Consider the following 21,997-nt stretch of genomic DNA (forward strand, 5'->3'; position numbering starts at 1 on the left):
AGGTTAAGGTCAACCCTCAAGGTCATCTTAAAGGTCATTTTTGAGTCAAACATGTCGGTTTTTGAGTTTTTTGTCAAGATTTACGCGAGGTTCACCATTTTGTTTCTGGGTTGGGTAATCGAACTCTGACCTTATTTTTGACAATTAGAGGAAATATCTACATGTCTATTTCCTAATTTTCAGGCATATGCAGTTCATCAGTCGAATTACAAAGGTACAGATTTTGATGTTTTATGAACTGTATGCCATAGCCTTGTGTTTAATTTTTGTGCGATCATGATCCGGGTTCATGTATACATGATTGTATACATGTCATAAATATGACGTCATCGGTCATGTGACCCGGCGGCCATATTGGATTTTATGAAAACCTTAAAAATGGATCCCTGCCTTCATTTTTCGATCGATTCATTTTGAACGTTGACCACTTATAGTACGCCATGTGATTGGATGCATATCCTAATTATGACGTCATAGGTCAGGTGACATGGCGGGATGGACCGGTATGGTCCCCGGATCTTGGCGCCCGTCAAAAATCGAAAGAGTATGGCATGGGCAACATCTGCGCCAAATTTGATGCTTTTGGAAGAATTTGAACCAAAATATCCCAAATGGCCCTGACCATAACGTGCCCTTTTGTTATTCCTCATTTTGTGGTCACATCTGTTGTTTTCAATCCTTGGCAACCACCCACTTCGTTTAAACGGAGTTACACCTTCCCATGCAAACTGCAAGTACAACCACCAGTTTTCAACTCATTCTGTCCAGCGTTTTATGAATGAATGATGGCACTTTTATAAAAAATTTTTATCGTTGCCATGGAAACAGCAATTTGGCCTAATATTGTGGCATACATGTTTTGGATGGCCTTGATCTTGACCTTTGAGTAAATTTGACCAAATTTACAAATAAGCTTCATACGTTTCAATTTGATATGTTGAAAAATTCCTGGCGTTTGGCAATAATAAAATCACAAAAAGTCCCATTTGATTATAATGTGGTGAAACTGTTGTCATGGAAACCATTGACATGTCAAAATGGCTAAATCGATCATTTTGATTTTTGGTGAACCAATTCAGTGATACAACATGCAAATCCTGTTCAAATTTAAAGTCAATCAGATGGAAATTGATAATTTTATAGGATTTTGACCTCAAACAATGGGCTTTCGAGACCCAACATGCAACCCCTGTTCCATTTTCAAGTTAATCGGATGAAAATTGACCGGAATTGACCGGAATCGGATGAAAATCGTTTGTATGGGAAACAGACAAACAGACCGGAGTAATCCATATACTTGGGAATCTTTGATTTCACAACTGACAAACCAACCACTTTTTGAATTATACAGTGCGATATGATTGGTTAATGAAGGGATGGACGAATTACATTTAGGTCACCCCGTATAGTGTGTTCATGCAGAAAAGTTACTTCGGATGGAATCGGAAGTTTTGAGACTTGGCCCTGGGAAGGACCCATTGCAAACGAAGGAACTAATCTGAAAAATTTGTTTCCATGGTTGTAACTTACATTTTGCTTGCCAGCCATTCCTACTGTAATTACCTGGGAATGTGGAGAGAAAGTTGATTTCCTTTTCATCTTTTTCGTCATCTGAGAAGTATTTCTCCTTCAAGGTTTTGTTCAATTCATAAAACTCACTGTATCTAAGGGCAGGTGAATTCCATTTGCGCGGGGGTTAAGACACCAAAAGATAAAATTTTAAGTGGCTGGAAAATTTCAAAAGTGACAAAAATACTATTCTTGCAAACAATTTATAATAAAATCTATTAAACATCAAGAAGGATATTCCAAACCAGAATGCACCAAGTACTTAAAACCCCCAAAAAGGGTCAAATTATCGAAACTGGAAGCACCCGCTCGACGGAGCGGCCAGGAGGGTTATGATATTATCCTTATACAAACGTGTAATTTAAAATCGAACTCGCTGTGGAATTCAAAACACCTCATTACACTGGAAAACCTGGAAACAGGAACACTGTACAGTAAACTGTAAAGGGTAGGACTTGTAATACCCTCTCCCACCAGGAGTGGAGCTACATGATACACATTTCCATAGAGAATTTGCGTCTCCGTCCTCCCTCATACCTCACCCCCAAGACCACTGGCAAAGATAAAAACATGCCTATATACCAGAACGGCACTCAGTAGAGAGCATACCTCCGCCAGGTGAACAGTTTACATTTTGTATCCCACTGATGGGTCGTATCTGGATCCAGACCTGAACCAAAGTCGAATCAGCTTGTTCTTGTCGCCTAACCAATTAATGCAACTAGTTTTGTCATAACTCGTCCATGTTAGAACTCGTCCATAACCTTTTGAGACATACTGCTATATATCGTTTTTGGCCCGATCTCTCAATGGCGAAGAATCACTTAAATTATTCTATCTAGATCCAGATCTTCACCAAGATTGAATCGATTAGTCCTCGTCACACACACAACCTGTCCACCAAGTTTTGTCCAAATCCGTCCTCAACCTTTTGAGATATCCTGCTATGTATCATTTTTGGCCCTATCTCCCAATGGTGAAGAATCACTTAAAAATTAAATAATTCTCATATCTAAATCCATATTCAGATCTTCACCAAAATAGAATCGATTCGTCATTGTCAGACACCCAACCGTTCCACCAAGTTTCGTCCAAATCCGTCCACAACTTTTTGAGATATCCTGCTATGTATCGTTTTTGGCCCGACCTCCCAATGGTGAAAAATCACTTTTTAAAAATTATACTCGCCGGATCCGGATCTTCACCAAAATAGAATAATTTCGTTAGTGTCACACGCACTACCTCTCTGCCAAATTTCATCCGAATCCGTCCACAACTTTTTTAGATATCTTGTTCACACACAGACAAACAAACACAGACATACAGACAGACAGGGGGTGAAAAACATAACGTCCATCCACCTTTGGTGGCGGAGGTAACTAATTGGGGTCATGCCCAACCTATGTAGCAAGTCTGGATGTAATCAGCCCAGAACTATAGGAGGAGTAGCGTAACAAACACACACACACACACACACACACACACACACACACACACACACACACACACACACTGGTCCGTGAATTATAGTAAAGATTAACTTCTATTGGGTTTGTATTTGATCTCTATCATTGCCCCATCGTTGCTCATCCAACCAGTAGTTGCGACATAACGCATTATATCATAACGAGCTACAGCTACAGAGCTAACAGAGCTACAGCTTTCAACCTCAAACTCAACTTTGACAAATGTCATGTGAAACAATCATCCGTGAAATATGCAGGGCATATTTTGACAGGGAGTGGTCTGAAACCTGATGATGACAAAGTGAGGGCCGTGAAAGCAATGCCAGAGCCCAAGAACAAAGAAGATGTCCGAAGAATACTTGGCTTCATCCAGTATTTGGCAAAATTTCTACCAGAATTAAGTACAGTGGATGCACCACTTCGTGCCCTATTGCCCAAAGATGTCCTCTTCCATTGGGACAAACCTCAAGCCGAGAGCTTTGAAAAGATGAAACAGTTGTGCTGCAATGCACCGGTGCTGGCCTATTACGACGCCAAGAAAGGCTGTACCATTCAATGTGATGCCAGCAGTTACGCTCTCGGAGGAGTGCTTCTGCAAGATGACCACCCTGTAGCATATACATCCCGTGCGCTCACACCGACTGAGCAGAGATACTCGCAATTGGAGAAGGAAATGTTGGCCATTGTACATGCCTGCAAGAAGTTCCATTACTACATATTTGGGACATCAAACATCACCGTCGAGTCCGACCACAAGCCGTTGCAGTCAATTCACACCAAGCCCCTACTAGCAGCACCTATGAGGCTACAATCAATGCTCCTGAAGTTGCAGCCGTATGACTTGACAATCACGTACAAACCAGGGAAGGACATTCCACTGGGCGACACCCTGAGCCGTGCTAACCTCCCAGATACTACACCAGAGATGGACATTGAGCTAATCAATATGGTAGACTTCATATCAGTGGTGCCGTCTCGCTACGCGCAGTTCCAGCAGAGAACTGCTGAAGAGTTGAATGAACTGCACACCATGGTTCTGAAAGGATGGCCAGACACCAAAGCTGAAACACCTCACAGCATCCGTGCATACTGGCAGTACCGTGACGAGCTGTCGGTGATGGATGGAATTGTTTACAAAGGCATGAGAATCGTTGTACCCACAACAATGCGGCCAGACATGATGCGACAAATACATGGCTCACACATGGGAATCAGCAAATGCAAACAGAGAGCCCGAGAAGCTCTGTTCTGGCCAGGCATGACTGCACAAATTGAAGACGTCGTCAGTGATTGCCCACAGTGCAGTTTGTACCAAAGTCAGCAGCACGCAGAAACTCTGATGCCCCTGAAAACACCTCTGTTACCTTGGATTGAGGTGGCTGCTGATATCTTCGAATATGAAGGGAATCAATACTTACTCACAACCGACTGTTTCTCCAAATTCATCGAGGTGGATGCTCTGACAAACCTCAGCACAGCAGTCACTGTCAACGCCCTCAAATCACAAATGTGTCGACACGGCATCGCAGAGACACTCAGAACAGATAACGGACCTCAGTTCAGCTCGCAAGAATTTTCCCAGTTTTGTGCTGACTATCACATCAATCACCAGACGTCTTCGCCCTGATACCCTCAGTCAAATGGTGCAGCTGAGAGAGCCATACAGACGGTAAAGCGACTCTGGTCTAAGTGCAGTGATAAACATCTGGCCCTCCTTGACTACAGGACCACGCCGCTGGAAAGTTGCAACATGTCACCTGCCACGCTTTGCATGTCTCGCAGACCCCGCAACCTGCTGCCAACCTCTCGTGAGTTGTTGCGTCCAATTACTCTGAACTGTGATGAGGTCAGGAAGAAGCTCGATCAGAGCAAGGAGAAGCAACGGGTCCACCACGACAAACATGTCCAAAGAGACCTGCCCGCCCTCCTCCCAGGAGACCCAGTAAGGATGACTCCACTCCCAGGTACAAACAACTGGCTGCCTGCAACAGTTGTAGCCCATCACAGTGTGCCCAGATCATATATCGTTGAAAGTAATGGCAGGAAGTATCGCCGAAACAGGAAACACCTCCGCCTCTCAACATACGGTGCTCATCAGCCAAGCTCCACAGCACTGACGTATGCAACCCGGCAACCGACCAGACCGACCCCACACTGTGCTACTGCTCCAGCTGGTCTGCCAGCTCCCAGCTCAGCTCAGACCACACAGCACTGCCCGTGCAGCAGCAGCCTGCACTCTACAGCCCGTACAGGGCAACCCTCGCCAGTCACACACACGCCATCCTCTCTGCCGCCTGAACAGGGTCAGAATCCTCTCACCACGAAGTCAGGCCGCGTCATCAACAGACCCAAACATCTAGAGGATTATGTGACAAACTGAGGGCAGACTAACCCTTCTTCTAGCACCTTGTAACTCAGGGTAGTCTACCCCTGTTTTACTGTTGTGACTATGTTCTAAATGTTTACACTTATTTTGTTCATGTTCGTTCATGCATCAGCTACATCTTTTATTACTTGCTGTGCCATGCTTCACTTAATTTTCCGTTTGTTGTTTGTCAAAGGGAGATGCGACATAACGCATTATATCATAACGTTATGTTCACGTCATGGTTTACGACATGGTTGTAACATAACGCATTACATCATGACGTTATGTTCACGTCATGGTTTACGGCATGTTCACGACACCATGACGAATAAACGGCAGTCCGTTGGCCCGCCATCTTGTTGACTTGTTTGTGTCTGAATAACCAAACGTTACAGTAGTTATACATTCCATGAAATGGCAGCAGGAAAATGTAAACCAATCCCTGATCGTACCTGCGGTAGATAAAGTAGTGATCTCCCCCTTTCATTGTCATTTCAATTGTGAACATCTGTGGGGTCAAAGGGAGATTGCATTTAGTGAGCATTACGCAGTTACATGTGACATCTGAAAGAGGAAGCTATAAGTCATAAGGGAAGTACAGGTTGTAGAATGTACCGTACCCGATAAAATAAGAATCTACTTTGTAACCTCGCTTATGCTATTTTATTCCCCGATCTATCTACTATATAAGAGAGATGTCTGTCTGTGTGTCGCCATTTTTCTCAGAGATGGCTGAACGGATCTTCGTCAAACTTTCAGAGGTTCATCAGTGAGTGCCTCGGAGTGTTTTAGGCCAAAGAAAAAAATTATGAAAAAAAAAAAGATCGTTTTTTGGAGTTAAAAAAAAATCACTCGATAGTGCCGAAGCCTTTTTAAATTAATGATAGTTCTATACAAGTACACATTCGCATAAATAAATACAAAACAATCACCAGACATTTGAATACGAATAAATCAAGCAATTCCGGAAGTGGTCGAAGTTGGTAGTAAGGCGTCTTCTTCTTCCTGATCGGCATCACACAACTCAGAAACGTGATGAACGCCACATTCACAAACCAGCATATATATGAACCCCCTTCCTTTCATGCCTCTCCTCCCCTTCCCCCTTCCTTTCATGCCTCTCCTCCCCTTCCCCCTTCCTTTCATGCCTCTCCTCCCCTTCCCCCTTCCTTTCATGCCTCTCCTCCCCTTCCCCCTTCCTTTCATGCCTCTCCTCCCCTTCCCCCTTCCCACTTTCCTCCCCCTCCCCCCCTTCCACTTTCCTCCCCTCCCCTCCCTCTTCCCCCTTCCCCCCTCCCCCTTCCACCCCTCCTCCCCTTCCCCCTCACCTTCCTCCCCTTCCCACCTCCATCCCCCTTCCCCCCTCCCCCCTCTCTCCCCTTTCCCTCCTCCCTCCCCTCCCCCCCTCCCCTTCCCTTCTCCTCCCCTGCCCCTCCTCCACCCAGCAACGCCGGGTACTTCTGCTAGTATCTTATATTGGAGTGACCCGGTGGTTAAATATTTGCTGCTTTACTTTGCTGGCGTGGGTTCGATTACACCCTGAAATTTACCAGAAATGTTTCCAGGATTCCTATGAGTTGTGAGATGGGACCAGGCCTTGATAAATATATATTTTAGTGTACAACATCTGGGCTCATGGATGAGCAAGGAGACAGAAGGTAAGGATGGGGAATAACCCGAATCCCAATTAATGTCTTCTGTCGAAAAGTCATTCTAAGAGTGGAATGCAAGGACTCAAAAAAGATTCTACTCGAGTGAGGATCATGTAAGAGCAAGGTTGAACTAAAAGTGAGGAAGCAAGGCAAAAAATGAAAAGCCTAAAAAATAAAGAGAGAGAAGGTGTAGAGGGGAGAAACATATGTGATGTCGGGGAACCAGCCCACAAAAGAGAGCAGTACTCCACTGAGTTACAGCCAAAGGCCTTTTAGTCTGTAAATCTGCGGTTCTTAACCTGTGGGGCGCGCCCCCCAAGGGGGGCGTGAGCAATTTTCAGAGGGGGCGCGGGACGGCAGTATAAAAGTCTAAATAACCCCAAACGGAAATTATAATCCCCCGACTGAAAAAAATTAATTAACCGAAAAGCTAGCGCCTTATATAATTCCTAGTTTGTTTCAGTCTCAACTAACACTTCTTTTTTTCTTCCGACAGATTATTAACTGGAATCGAAGTCAATGGCAATGAGTGCGAAAAAGAGGAAATACCAAGACGAGTACATCAAGTTTGGATTTGTGGCACTTCAAAAGGGTGACGCAGAGGTTCCTCAGTGCGTTATATGTGCACATCGGATTTTTATGTGAAAAAATAAAAAATATTTTTTCACATAAAACGGCTTTTTTGCGCGCAAAAAAATTATTTTGCTATTTTCGGAGAAAAAAAGAATTTCGCCCTTTTTCGGGAAAAATAAAATGCCCTTTTTGGTCGAAAATGTCTGGCAACGCGAAAAAAAATTAGGGAATTTTTCGAAATTTTAAACTGCGATCGAAATTTGTAACTGCGATCGAAATTTTTAACTGCGATCGATCTCAAAAACAAAACGTTGCGTCCACTTGCGTGCGTTGCGTCCCCAGCATGTACAGCAGTGAGGCGGTGTACTACAGTGAGAGAGTGTACACAAAGTGTGAACAAGTCTCCTATCAAGATGAGTGCTGCTCTTCGTGACAAGTGGCTGAAGGAATTCAACGCTGGCGGCGATGGGGCCACCTTCAAGTACGTGTCGAGTGACACGGCTTTCTGTCGAGCTTGTGAAAAGACTTTCCGGGCGAAGCAGAAGTCTGAGCTGGCCCAACATGTCCGAGGAGACCGCCACAAGAGCAACTTGGCCTTGAAGAAGAAGAGGACGGTCATGCAAGCCACCATGGAGGACTTTGGTGGCGGAAAGAGGCACAAGTGCGACGTCGTGGCTCAGGAGCTGTGCCAGGCCATGCTGGCCGCTGGCATCCCATGGTCGAAATTGGAAAACCCTGCCCTCCGGTCGTTCCTGGAGAAGCACATCACTCTCCAGATCCCCGATGAAAGCTGGATTCGAAAGCACTACCTCGACAAGTGCTACGACGAGGCCTTGGCGGGGATCCGTGCCGACCTCGGACAGCAGCCCATCTGGCTGTCCGTCGACGAGATGACCGATTCGGCAGGTCGATATGTGGCCAACATCATCGCGGGACGCTTGTCCAAGGAGGGGTACTTTCGTCCCCACCTCGTCCAGTGCATGTTTCTGGAGAAGACCAACTCCGGGGAGATCGTGCGTGCAGTCAATGACACGCTGCGCTATCTTTGGCCTGATTTCAAGCCGGAGTGCCTCGAGGTCCTTGTCAGCGACGCCGCGGCCTATATGATCAAGGCCGGCCATGCCCTGAAGGAACTCTTCCCGGACTTGCTGCATGTGACTTGCGTTGCCCACGCGCTCCACCGTGTCTGCGAGACAGTCCGAGAAATGTTCAAGGACGTCAACGACCTGATTGCCACGACGAAGAAGGTGTTCGTCAAAGCCCCGTCACGTGTTGTCTTTTGGAAGGAGCAGCAGCCCAATCTTTCTCTCCCCCCGGAGCCCATTCTGACTCGGTGGGGGACGTGGATCGACGCCGCGGTGTTTTACGCCGAGCACTTCGAGGCCGTCAAGGACATTGTGGACCAGCTGAACGATGACGACGCGATGGCAATCCGGAGTGCCAAGGACCTGTTCGGAAAGGCGGACATCAAGCTCAGTTTGGTCTTCTTAAATGCCCACTTGTCGTTCATCCCGAAGATCCTTAAGCAGCTGGAGGAGGCCGGCATGGAGCTGGCCAAGGCCTTCCAGCTCCTTGATCAGGCCAAGGAGGAGCTCGAAAAATCCGAGGCTGCCGTAAGGAGATCCTGCTCACCAAGTTCAAGGCGGTGCTGCAGCGCAATCCCGACGTTGGTGTGCTGAGGACAGTGGCTTTGATCCTGGATGGAGATCAGCACGGATCTGAGGTTGGTGTGCCGGCTGGAGTCAAGCTTGCTGACATCCCCCTCTTGAGGTACTGCCCCATCGTCAGCGTCGACGTGGAAAGGTCCTTCTCCGTCTACAGAAACGTCCTCACCGACCGCCGACACCGCCTCACCAAGGAGAACATTACCAAGATAATGATTTCAAACACCTACTTTAACCGTTCCTAAAAGGGTCTTGTCAATTTCTTCTCGTCCTCTACTTATCAAACAATGCGGTTGCAATAAAGGTACCTGAACGTCATTTTTTACCTGTTTACTAGACCAGAGTGCTTAATGTTGTGCAGGAAAAAGATTACCATTTTTTTTTCTTTTTTTGACTGATTTCTGAAAAACTTGGTAATAATAAAAGATGAATAAAACGGGGGGGAAAAATATTTCGGGATTTTTTCACATTAAAAAAAAAAAATTCCGCTTTTCAAAACATAAAAGGCCTATTTTCTTAACATAAAAATCCGTAGTCTAGACTTATATGTTACAAGACTCTGAGCAATGATGCCATGCGGCCAACACGTTTGGAACGCCACTTGAGGACAACCCATCCTGAACTAGCAGACAAATCACAGGCATTCTTTGTGGCGAAAAGGGAAGCCTTGAAGCGAGCTAAGTTGGACAGCAGTGGGACATTTCGGCAACAGACGTCAAAGATCGTTGAGGCGTCCTACGAGATTGCCCTGCTAGTAGCAAAGAACAAGAAGAGCCATACAATCGGAGAGACTCTCATTAAACCGAGTCTACTGCGAGCGGCAGAGCTCATCCTGGGGAAGGATAGTGCGAACAAACTCTCGGCTATCTCCCTGTCGAACGATACCATCAAGGGACGGATCGATGAAATGTCTCAGGACATCAAAGAACAAGTGACTGACCAGATAAGGGCCTCGCCTGTCTTTGCCATCCAATGCGACAAAACGACAGACGTGGCTCAGTGTTCTCAGCTGCTCATGTATGCTCGTTTCATATTAGGCGACAGCGTGAAGGAGGAAATGCTATTTTGTCATCCCCTGGAAACTTACACGACAGCAGCGGATGTCTTTGAAGTGGTATCGAAGTTCTTCGAAGAATATCGACTTTCATGGGACGCGTTGGTAGGTGTTTGCACAGACGGAGCTCCGGCTATGCTTGGCTCGCGTTCGGGTTTCGTTACGAAGGTGAAACCAAAGAGTCCCTCTGCTATTGGTACACACTGCGTTATCCATCGTGAGTCCTTAGCATCTAAGACCATGCCCGCTGAAATGAGGGATTTCCTGAACCTGGCTATCAAGGTAGTCAACTTTATCAAAGGTGGAGCCTTAAACAGTCGCCTGTTCAAACAGCTGTGCAAGGACTTGGACTGCGATCATCAAGCCTTGCTTTTCCACACAAACGTGCGTTGGCTTTCGAAGGGAAACATGTTGGGGCGAGTCTACGAGCTGAGGGAAGAAGTCGCAACATTCCTAGACGTGCAGCGGAAGGCGGATCTCTACAAAATGTTCCAGTCCCGAGAATGTCAACTGTCTCTAGCTTACCTCGTAGACATCTTCGAAGCACTCAACGGTATCAACCAAAAACTGCAAGGGAAGCACATAAACATTATCACGCAATACGACGCCATTCGAGCCTTCATGGTGAAACTCGACCTCTGGAAATGCCGAATGGAGGCCGGAAACATAGCTTGTTTCCCAAACTTGGACTCTGCCGTTCCGGACGGCCTTCTCGATTCAAAGTTAAAGAACCAAATCATCGATCATCTGACTGAACTCAAAGCGGAATTCATCCGCTACTTTCCTGACTTGGACGAAAAGCGAAAGACCTGGAAATTCATCAGAAACCCATTCCAATGCGACGTAGCTGATGTTTCGGACGGGGTCCAGGAGGAGTTTCTGGAGCTGAAGTTCAACTCCTCGGCTGAGGATGACTTTGAAATTCTGGACCTGGAGACATTCTGGGTCAAGTATCTTCCTGTTTATCCTCTGATCTCGCTTCAAGCTGTTCGGATTCTGACGATGTTCGGATCCACGTATCTCTGCGAGGCTGCATTCTCCATGCTGGTCGCTGTCAAGACCAAATACAGAAGCAAGCTGAACGTTGAAGGAGATCTGCGCTGTGCTCTCTCTGGCACGCGACCACGAATTCCGGATCTGATAGCTAAGAAGCAGTGCCAACCATCTCACTAAAATTTAGTGAGATTTTTGGCATTGCTTTTTTAGTGACTAAATTGTTGTTTCATTGATTTTGCGTCCTTTGACGTGACATTTCAACAAACGTGTTTTGTGTAGTTACCCTTTCCTTTCATCGATCCGTGCCTTGAGCTTGTTTGCGTTTTGATGCAATAAAACGAGGTTTGTAATCTCTCCTTTGTTATTTTGAAAGAACATTATCTGTTCAGGGGTACCAGATCCAGTGTTTGAAATAAGCCAGGGCCCGCCAGGGCCCGGCCCTGGCTGCCATGCTTAGGGCCCTGGCTGTTAACAGAATCTACGTCAATAGCCAGGGCCCAGGGCCCAGCCCTGGCTGGCTTCAATATCAACGAACAAACCCCTCAGAATGCACCACAGAGCACCTAGAATTCAAAAATTTCCTGGGGGGGACCCCCCGGACCCCCCCGGCGAGAGGGGTAAGCCCTCTCGCACTCTCCCCAACAAGCGGCCTCGTCAGATGTAGGTGGAGGGGGGCGTGGAGACGATCAACAATTGCTAAAGGGGGCGCGACACTAGAAAGGTTAAGAACCCCTGCTGTAAATCCTCATAGTTCTGATTTTCCAGGAATTATTTAAAATGACACGTAATTGTCCTGTCTGGGATTGGAGGCCAGCTCTGTGACGTGGCCAGCAGCACAGGAGAGATAATGACTGATGTTGAGGCCTCGAAGTTTAAGAGACTGAACCTCTCAGTAGCTGATCGTGGTAGGTGAGTTTGATTATCCCTTTGGAACAACAGGGTAAGACTGCGAGATTTGCTGGGATTTAAAAGAGGTGTTGCCTTTATCAGAAGAAGAAAGAAAAGAACAACCTTTAGAGGCCATTTTTCCCCACAGAGCAGGGGTTGGCCTTTTTCGGGCACCGTGGTCCGCTTTTCAAAGCAATGTTTTACAGGCGGATGCCCTTCCTGCCGCCAACCAGTGAACTGGTGCTCAATTTGCCGACCTCGGAAGGATAACAGGCTGAGTCAACCCCCCTGGCGTTAATTCAGCGATCGACTGGGATTTTAACCCAGGATCCTTGGATCCCAAGCCGGCACCCTAACCGCTAAGCCAACACCAGTTTTCAATTCATCATTCATTTGCCTTTATCAGACGAGCGTCTAATCAATTCTAGGTCACCATAGAGTGATGCTGCTGCTGTCTGCCTGTCAGTGGGATGGGCTATTGTACGTCATCTGGAAAAAGGAAGAGAGAGTTTTCCAGGCCACTGTATGGAGGACATTTATGTGTATGAGGAACAAGAATGGGCCCGACACTGCCTTGGGGCACCCAGGCCTCCACCAAGAGAGGTTGCTCATCCGAGAGAGGTTGCGGCTGCAGTGATGCCACTTAAGATGAGGGAGGGGGTGAAGGTGAAACATACTCCAGAGGAAGACTTGGAAAGGCACTGCTACAACTTGGAGGAAGAACACACGGAGAGTTTAGCCTTGAGCTTTGGAAGATGTTCTCTGGCTTGCTTAAGGATGTACACGCACTTGTTGTGAGTCCTACGGAGTTACCTTGAGTTTCCTTCAGTTGGGTAGCCTTCTATGTTGAGAAAGCAAGCCGTTTGAAAACAGCCTTGCCACTGGATACAATGTACCAGGGCCGAGGTGAATGACAGATGGCCACAGATTGGATGGGATAAACTGTTGCATGAAATATACTAGGCTTTGGAGAAAGTATTCCCAGGCAAAATCAATATGAGATGTTGTGGAGTTGGTAGCCCAATCATTTTGTCGCAATCCCTGTTATTTGGCCTGTGCAAACAGCCATATTTTGCCACATTGAGATGCTCCTTCACAATAGCCAGAGAAATATGGGTTTTCAGAAGAACATAGAGGGGCATAGGAGGGACAGGAAAGGTTGGATGGAAAGTTAGTCATAATCAGATCCAGGAGGGAGATGTAGCAGTTGCAGAAACCCTGCTTGGAAAGTTTGCAGATCGAGTCAGTTCCACAAAGTCGCAGAAGGCCTTAGATGCAATATTTTCCATGGTTGGTGGTAGCAGATTTGACTCCCAGGCAACTGGCATGGTGGAAGTTGAAATTACCCCAGATGAGGATGACCGATTTGGGATGGATGGCTATGATTTGATTAATGTCAGAGGAAATAGAGGTTATATCGTGTCTTCATCATTCAGTGCATTGTACACCTCATAGACAAACAACAGGGAGAAATGGAGTTTGTGACACAGACAGCACCATTCCTTAAGCCCCTGTCACACCTTGACGATTTGGCCAGCGTATGCGGAATGTGTGAGTCATACGCTGGCATACGTCGACAAATTTTGTGCATGCACAAAATTTGTCGACGAGCTCGGCGTACTACGACGTATGCCAGCGTGCTTCAGCGTGCTCTTAACGTATACAAAACTTACCCATAACGTATTCGACGTGTGCCAGCGTATTCGCCAAATTTTTCATACGCTGGCTAAAACGTCAAGGTGTGACAGCGGCTTAATGGGTGGGGAGACTGTTGAGTCAGAAGAAAGAGCAGCGAGGAAGATCCAAGGCACTAAGGAATTGGAGATGTCCTGTTCGAAAGAATGTTTTCATTAGGCATACAACGTGCAACAGCAACCTGAATGGAAAGATCGGTAATAATATAACGGATAACTTGAATAGGGGTGGACCACACTATTATGGAGAAGCCTGAGGAGATTAGAGGGCAGAGGGGCATGTGGTGAGGGCAGAAAGACGCTTGGAGGGGGGGGGGGCAGAATGAGGGTGCAGCGGTGTGGTTGCAGGACCAGCATGTATGGCAATGGTAGTGCCAGCATGTGTGGCAATGGCAGTGCCAGCATGTGTGGCAATGGCAGTGCGAGCATGTGTGGCAATGGCAGTGCCAGCATGTGTGGCAATGGCAGTGCCAGCATGTGTGGCAATGGCAGTGCCAGCATGTGTGGCAATGGCAGTGCCAGCATGTGTGGCAATGGCAGTGCCAGCATGTGTGACAATGGCAGTGCCAGCATGTGTGGCAATGGTAGTGCCAGCATGTGTGGCAATGGTAGTGTCAGCATGTGTGGCAATGGTAGTGCCAGTATGTGTGGCAATGGCAGTGCGAGCATGTGTGGCAATGGTAGTGCCAGTATGTGTGGCAATGGCAGTGCGAGCATGTGTGGCAATGGTAGTGCCAGAATGTGTGGCAATGGTAGTGCCAGCATGTGTGGCAATGGCAGTACCAGCATCTGTGGCAATGGCAGTGCCAGCATGTATGGCAATGGTAGTGCCAGCATGTGTGGCAATGGTAGTGCCAGCATGTGTGGCAATGGCAGTGCCAGCATGTGTGACAATGGCAGTGCCAGCATGTGTGGCAATGGTAGTGCCAGCATGTGTGGCAATGGTAGTGTCAGCATGTGTGGCAATGGTAGTGCCAGTATGTGTGGCAATGGCAGTGCGAGCATGTGTGGCAATGGTAGTGCCAGTATGTGTGGCAATGGCAGTGCGAGCATGTGTGGCAATGGTAGTGCCAGAATGTGTGGCAATGGTAGTGCCAGCATGTGTGGCAATGGCAGTACCAGCATCTGTGGCAATGGCAGTGCCAGCATGTATGGCAATGGTAGTGCCAGCATGTGTGGCAATGGCAGTGCCAGCATGTGTGACAATGGCAGTGCCAGCATGTGTGGCAAAGGCAGTGCCAGTATGTGTGACAATAGCAATGCCAGCATGTGTGGCAATGGTAGTGCGAGCATGTGTGGCAATGGCAGTGCGAGCATGTGTGGCAATGGCAGTGCCAGCATGTGTGGCAATGGCAGTGCCAGCATGTGTGGCAATGGCAGTGCCAGCATGTGTGGCAATGGCAGTGCCAGCATGTGTGGCAATGGCAGTGTCAGCATGTGTGGCAAAGGCAGTGCGAGCATGTGTGGCAATGGCAGTGCCAGCATGTGTGGCAATGGCAGTGCCAGCATGTGTGGCAATGGCAGTGCCAGCATGTGTGACAATGGCAATGGCAGCATGTATGGCAATTGTAGTGCGAGCATGTGTGGCAATGGCAGTGCCAGCATGTGTGGCAATGGCAGTGCCAGCATGTGTGGCAATGGTAGTGCCAGCATGTGTGGCAATGGCAGTGCCAGCATGTGTGACAACGGCAGTGCCAGCATGTGTGGCAATGGCAGTACCAGCATGTGTGACAACGGCAGTGCCAGCATGTGTGCCAACGGTAGTGCCAGCATGTGTGGCAATGGCAGTGCCAGAATGTGTGGCAATGGTAGTGCGAGCATGTGTGGCAATGGCAGTGCGAGCATGTGTGGCAATGGTAGTGCGAGCATGTGTAGCAATGGCAGTGCCAGCATGTGTGGCAATGGCAGTGCCAGCATGTGTGGCAATGGCAGTGCCAGCATGTGTGGCAATGGCAGTGCCAGCATGTGTGGCAATGGTAGTGCGAGCATGTGTGGCAATGGCAGTGCGAGCATGTGTGGCAATGGTAGTGCGAGCATGTGTGGCAATGGCAGTGCCAGCATGTGTGGCAATGGCAGTGCGAGCATGTGTGGCAATGGTAGTGCCAGTTTGTGTGGCAATGGCAGTGCCAGCATGTATGGCAAAGGCAATGCCAGCATGTGTGGCAATGGCAGTGCCAGCATGTGTGACAATGGCAGTGCCAGCATGTGTGGCAATGGTAGTGCGAGCATGTGTGGCAATGGCAGTGCCGGCATGTGTGGCAATGGCAGTGCCAGCATGTGTGGCAATGGTAGTGCGAGCATGTGTGGCAATGGCAGTGCGAGCATGTGTGGCAATGGTAGTGCGAGCATGTGTGGCAATGGCAGTGCCAGCATGTGTGGCAATGGCAGTGCCAGCATGTGTGGCAATGGCAGTGCGAGCATGTGTGGCAATGGTAGTGCCAGTTTGTGTGGCAGTGCCAGTATGTGTGGCAAAGGCAATGCCAGCCTGTGTGGCAATGGCAGTGCCAGCATGTGTGGAAACGGCAATGCCAGCATGTGTGGCAATGGCAGTGCCAGCATGTGTGGCAAAGGCAATGCCAGCATGTGTGGCAATGGTAGTGCCAGCATGTGTGGCAATGGCAGTGCCAGCATGTGTGGCAATGGCAGTGCCAGCATGTGTGACAATGGCAGTGCCAGCATCTGTGGCAAAGGGCGTCAATCATTATTGAAAAGTGATGGGGAGCGGGGGGAGGGGAGTGGTGTGGCAGGGTGCTGGAGGCAGGGGGAGATGGGGAGTGGCCAAAACGGCATGGGGTCCGGCGCCAATACGGCATGGGGTCCGGCGCCAATACGGCATGGGGTCCGGCGCCAATACGGCATGGGGTCCGGCGCCAAAACGGGATGGGGTCCGGCACCAATACTGCATGGGGTCCGGCAGCAATACGGCATGGGGTCCGGGGCCCTTAGGCAGGCTCTGCAAGGTTTAGGATTCTGTGCACTTTATGGCTGCTTGTGCTACCTTTTCTGGGAAAATTGTTTTGTGGGATGGAGGGGGGTCATCTTTGTTTTGTGTATAGTCCAAAAAAATTAAGGAATAGTAAGAACAGCCAAATGACCTAAAAATCCAATCAAATGAGCAAGTGGTGAGGAAAGCAGCTGTACATCACAAATGACACTCCAAGCTGCTGACCTCTTTTCCAGATGGAAAAAGCAAATAAAACATTGGAATTCCTCCGGATATTTTCCAGTCAAGGCTAAAGCAACATAATCGACTGAAAATGTAAAATAAATGCGCGCCAACAAAATCAGGACACAAGATATGGAGGAATAAAAGGGCAGTTTGAGTTTGGGGGCGGGGGTTGATTTAAATATAGTTTTCTCTTTTTGAGTCGAGTTGAGAAGAAAATGGAGAAGTAACACAGAGGGAAAAGCACAGGAGAGAAGAAAGATAACGTGTCAGTCGAAGACTCATGAGCTTGACGAGGCCTAGGCAAACACAATCTCAATATCAATGTATGACCAAATTGGTACAGATTCACATTACGAATAACAACATGAGGAACAAACAAGTTAGGATGGGGAACATGGGCAAGAATATTTACTCATAGGATATAACATGCTCAAAATGTCACATGTGTGGCAATGTGTATGCATAGACATTGTATCATTAGGTGTAAAAAAAATCCCATAATTATGAAGTTCAGCTGATACAAGCAGAAGTTAGATCGTCATAGGTCCCAATGCAGTGAGGGAAGAAGGGTGCTCTGGTTATTTCTACACTGTTGTTTAAAGGTGGAGAGATGCCCATGATGGCTGCAAAAGGTCGTACATACGTAAAAGCTGGAGAATCCACAGCAACATTCCATATCACAGACGTTGCCGTAGATTGGGACATCATCAGGAAGTTGCTCAAAGTCTCTGAATAATCACAGGAAGAGTTAGTTAGTTCTCCTTTCATGGCACGCAGCAAAAAATCCAACAAGCAGTGGCCATTACGAAGATGTTTGTAAAGTTAATAGAATCAAATTAGTAGAGGATATCATTCTAAAATGTGCGATTTTATCAGTATGTATGTCTGTATGTCTGTCCCCCTCCCCTCCCCCTAGGAGCCCCAATGATCCGAATTCGAAAAATCGAATCCCTAGCGATTGTGCCAGCTACTGTCTTGTATACATGTGTCAAGTTTCAAAACAATCAGCCAGGTGACAAGGAAGGAGTAGCAAAAATAACAAAAAGTTAACGGACAGACGGACGGACGGATGGACAGACGGACGGATGCACAGACGGACGGATGCACAGACGGACGGATGGACAGTCATCCGGACATCACGACCCATTTTATAAGTTCATCACCTCGAGAATCAATCGACATGAGATGACCTATAAATAGGACCACGGGTCCGGAAACTTACCTGGATCAGGAGCAACAGTCAATGACGTCATAAAATTTTGCTGCTGATGCAACGCCCCCTGTAGGTTAGGGCAGGAATTTCTTTTGAGCATTTTAGGCCCGATTTAACCCATTAACTAGAACGGGCACTCGGTAGAGCGCATACCTTCGCCGCAGCTACTTTTGTTGCCAAAATAAAAGACTACAAGATCTGTGTAGCAAAGCCACACCTACGTTGTCATGCGGGAAGATTTGTTTCAAATTAAACCATTCTATCCCGCCAAAAGTTTGATATTGTAATCACATCCATGTGGTGGTACTTGATAACATTTGGACTCTATGTGCTGCGAAGTGCTGCAAAAATATGAGACAGAGAAATGGTTGTTCTGTTGATATGCTATGGTAAAAAGACGATTTTGACCTTTTCATGACCTTGACCTTGACCTTTGACCCGATCGATTCCAAAATCTAATCAAATGGTTCCCGGATAATAACCTATCATCCCACCAAATTTCATGCGAATCGGTTGAATACTTTTTGAGTTATGCGAATAACATACACACACACACACAGACATACAAATAAATACACAGCGATCAAAACATAACCTTCCGCTTTTGCGAAGGTAATGAGCGCATATTTTGATGCCGTCAATAAACCTTCGTTAGACATCAGATATGAAGCTTGTGGCTAAGTTTCATCGAAATTGTGTGTTTGGTGCAAGCGTTAATGACTGAAGTATTGACAAACTCTCTCACTGACTCACCTATGGACACTGCTCGATCGCATAAGCTCACCGCACCAAGGTCCAGGTGAGCTAATAGTGGTAAAGTCAACCACCACAATTACCGCAGGTGGTTCCTGAACTCCATCGATCAAATCTTTGACGTCACCTTGTACTGTACCAGTAAGACGAGGCGCCCCGCCACCCCCCCCCCCCCCCAAGCTCTGTCTGTGCTCTGTCCCCCAAATATTCCTGCAGGTCGCACAAGATCTGCCAGCAACCCTGTTATGGTTAAACTTAAACTGCCAAAATCTAGGCTCTCTGCTCACCTTCACTCTTTCATGCCTCTTTTCCCCCGCCTCTGGAACAAACTCCCCCACTCCCTTCAATCCCACTCAACGGTGAGACGATCAACGGTGCGAGCTACCGGGCTGTGCTCAAGAAGTTCCATAATGATCTATCCCAAAAGGTCACCCCAAACCAGCTCAGCATGACCTGGTGTATGCAGGATGGTGCACCCCGCATGCAGCTGGTGACACCATCACTTTCCTGCAGCAGCTCTTCAGAAACTGCCTCGTTGCCCTGGGTACCGCTCCATGACTGGGCACCCCATCGACCAGAATTGTACCCTCTGGACTACTGGTTCTGGGGGGCTGCCAAGGGCTCTGTCTACGTCAACCGTCCTGCCACACTGGATGATCTGAAGCAAGAGGTGTCAGACTACCTCCTGGCAGTGCCACATGAGACCTACAGGAAAGTTGGACAGAACTTTGGAGTCAGGATCAATGCCTGTCTGAACCGCGGAGGGGCACACACCGAGAACGTCAATTACAAGGATTTTGCGTAAATGCCAATTTCAGACCTTGGCTTCTCACTAACTCTATCGGTGATTTACTGCAATAGCATTCAGTGATAGTAAATACCATGTCATAAGCTTTCAATAAATGTTTGGTTCACGTCCCTGAGATGTCTGTTTCTTTGTAAATAAACGTTCAAAGTTGTATCACTGTTTTTCAAACACCCTGTATATATGTATATAATATATATAGGCCTATATATTTGCTTGCTCTGAGAGTCCAAATCGACGAGCGTCCGATGTATTACGAAAGATGGCGGCTATGTTGGAAAATTGGAAGGTGGACGGAGGTTCTGTTTTCACCCCTGTTTTTTTGTCTGTTTTGTATACAGAATCGAGGTTCGTGTAAGAGCTAAAACATTGAACATGAAAACATGCACAGACACATAAAACATACAATGAAGGGAGCGGGAGACAAGAGGGGGAGATAGAGGGATGCACACAAGCACAACAACAGTGGAGAAGAAGGACGTCGGTAGATCTGTGGAAGAGGGAGGGCTGGGGGAGGAGGGAGGGGTACACGGTATAAAGCAAATGAACACTACTAGGAATTTCACTACTAGGAATTTCAGGAAAGAATTTGGGGATTGAAAGAGGCGGATTTGGGGTGTTTTAAAGGGGGTAGAAAAGATCAAGGTTTTGGATGGGGTGCACAGCTGTTTTAAAGACCTGCAGGGAGGAGTGGGATTGAAGAGAGTGAGGGAGTTTGTTCCAGAGGCGGGAGAAAAGAGGAATGAAAGAGTGAAGGTGAGCAGAGAGTCTTGATTTTGGCAGTTTAACCATAAGAGGGTTGCTGGCAGATCTTGTGTGACCTGAAGGAATATTCGGGAGACAGAGCACAGAGAGAGCTGGGGGGGCAAGGCCGGAGAGGAGTCGGTTGAAGGCAGAAAGACCACCAACCTGCCTGCGGTGAGTGAGTGAAAGGCCCTCAGAGATAGCTTCTTCGCGAGAGATTTCAATGATTCTGAAAGCTTTGATATCAACAGCGTGAAGCCGAGCTAGGTGTGAGGCAGGAGCACCAGCCCAGAGGGGAGAGCAGTATTCCATTGAGCTGTGGATGAAAGCCTTGTATGTGGTGAGGAGCTCAGGTGTGCCAAGGAAGGACTTCCCATGACGGTGACTCGCTTTGTCTGTGAGCACGAAATCTCAAACAGTTGTGGACGGATTGTGGACAGGTTGAAATTTTGAAATTTTGAAATGAAATTTTGTGGACAGGTTGAGAAGGTGACAAAACAAGCAGATTCGATTTTTGGTTCAGTTCCGAATCCAGATCCGGCCTATCAGTGGGATACAAAACATAAACTGTTCCGTTCCAGTGTTTTTCTCTGCCTTTAGTGGATATTAAGTTGATTTCAATTTCCATAGTTAACATCAGGTTTAAAATGAATGTAACACTGCAGAAAAAGGAGCACTTACGTGTTCTCTCGGAGCTGATGGTTCATCGCTGAGCTGAATTCAAGCTCTGTGTGTTCCTGGTATCAGGATAAACGTTAAAAACGGAACCTATTAATAAATAACACAGCAAAACTTCCCTTTTGTGAATGTGCTTTGTAAAACAACAACATGAACATGATGGCCTTCCTGTTTTTGGAGAATGTTTTTTTCCCCTCTTATCTACTTTCACTTTGTTGAATTTCTAAAAAAATAAAATACGATTGTGTAAGGAACCATATACATATTACATATTTAGGAGAGTATGAGTGAGCAATAATATGCGTTCACATACAAAAAACTCAACACAGAAGGCCATTTGGCCAATCAGGTATGCGCAATGGTTGCCAACATATGGTTGTTTGTGCATGCTCTATCCTTTTTACTGTTTTTCCCAATCGCTTTAATTTCCTGAAACATTGCCTAAGGGCGGGGCTTCAATTGGGAGGCGCAAATAATTATTTAAACCATTTATATAAACATTCGTCAAATCATATCACACGCAAATCATCAAAATATAAAGAGTATTTGTAGAATTTCAATAAAAGCCACATCACTGTTCATATCGGTAAATATTATTTCATCGTGTTTGGAAAAACTGGAAAATTGGAAAATTGGAAAAATTGGGAATTTTCCTAATTGGAAAAATTGGAAAAAAAATTGGAAAAACAATATGGACTATTTTACTCCAGG

General features: G+C 47.0%; 1 protein-coding gene across 1 annotated transcript in view; it reads right to left on the minus strand.

Moving 5' to 3' along the window:
* Window positions 1–21,324, minus strand: part of NCF4 (neutrophil cytosolic factor 4) — a 47,113-nt gene extending 25,789 nt beyond the window's left edge. The window contains exons 1-4 of the mRNA XM_068127108.2: window positions 21,290–21,324; window positions 17,737–17,821; window positions 5,856–5,911; window positions 1,564–1,664 (exon numbers count right to left, since the gene is read on the minus strand). Coding sequence (XP_067983209.2) covers window positions 1,564–1,664; window positions 5,856–5,911; window positions 17,737–17,821; window positions 21,290–21,315 — 268 coding nt within the window. The 5' untranslated portion in view covers window positions 21,316–21,324. The remainder of the gene's footprint in view (window positions 1–1,563; window positions 1,665–5,855; window positions 5,912–17,736; window positions 17,822–21,289) is intronic.
* Between the last annotated feature and the right edge of the window lie 673 nt (window positions 21,325–21,997).

Source organism: Myxine glutinosa, chromosome 10 (assembly GCF_964187855.1).
Source record: "Myxine glutinosa chromosome 10, kmMyxGlut1.1, whole genome shotgun sequence".
NCBI classification, from domain to species: domain Eukaryota; kingdom Metazoa; phylum Chordata; class Myxini; order Myxiniformes; family Myxinidae; genus Myxine; species Myxine glutinosa.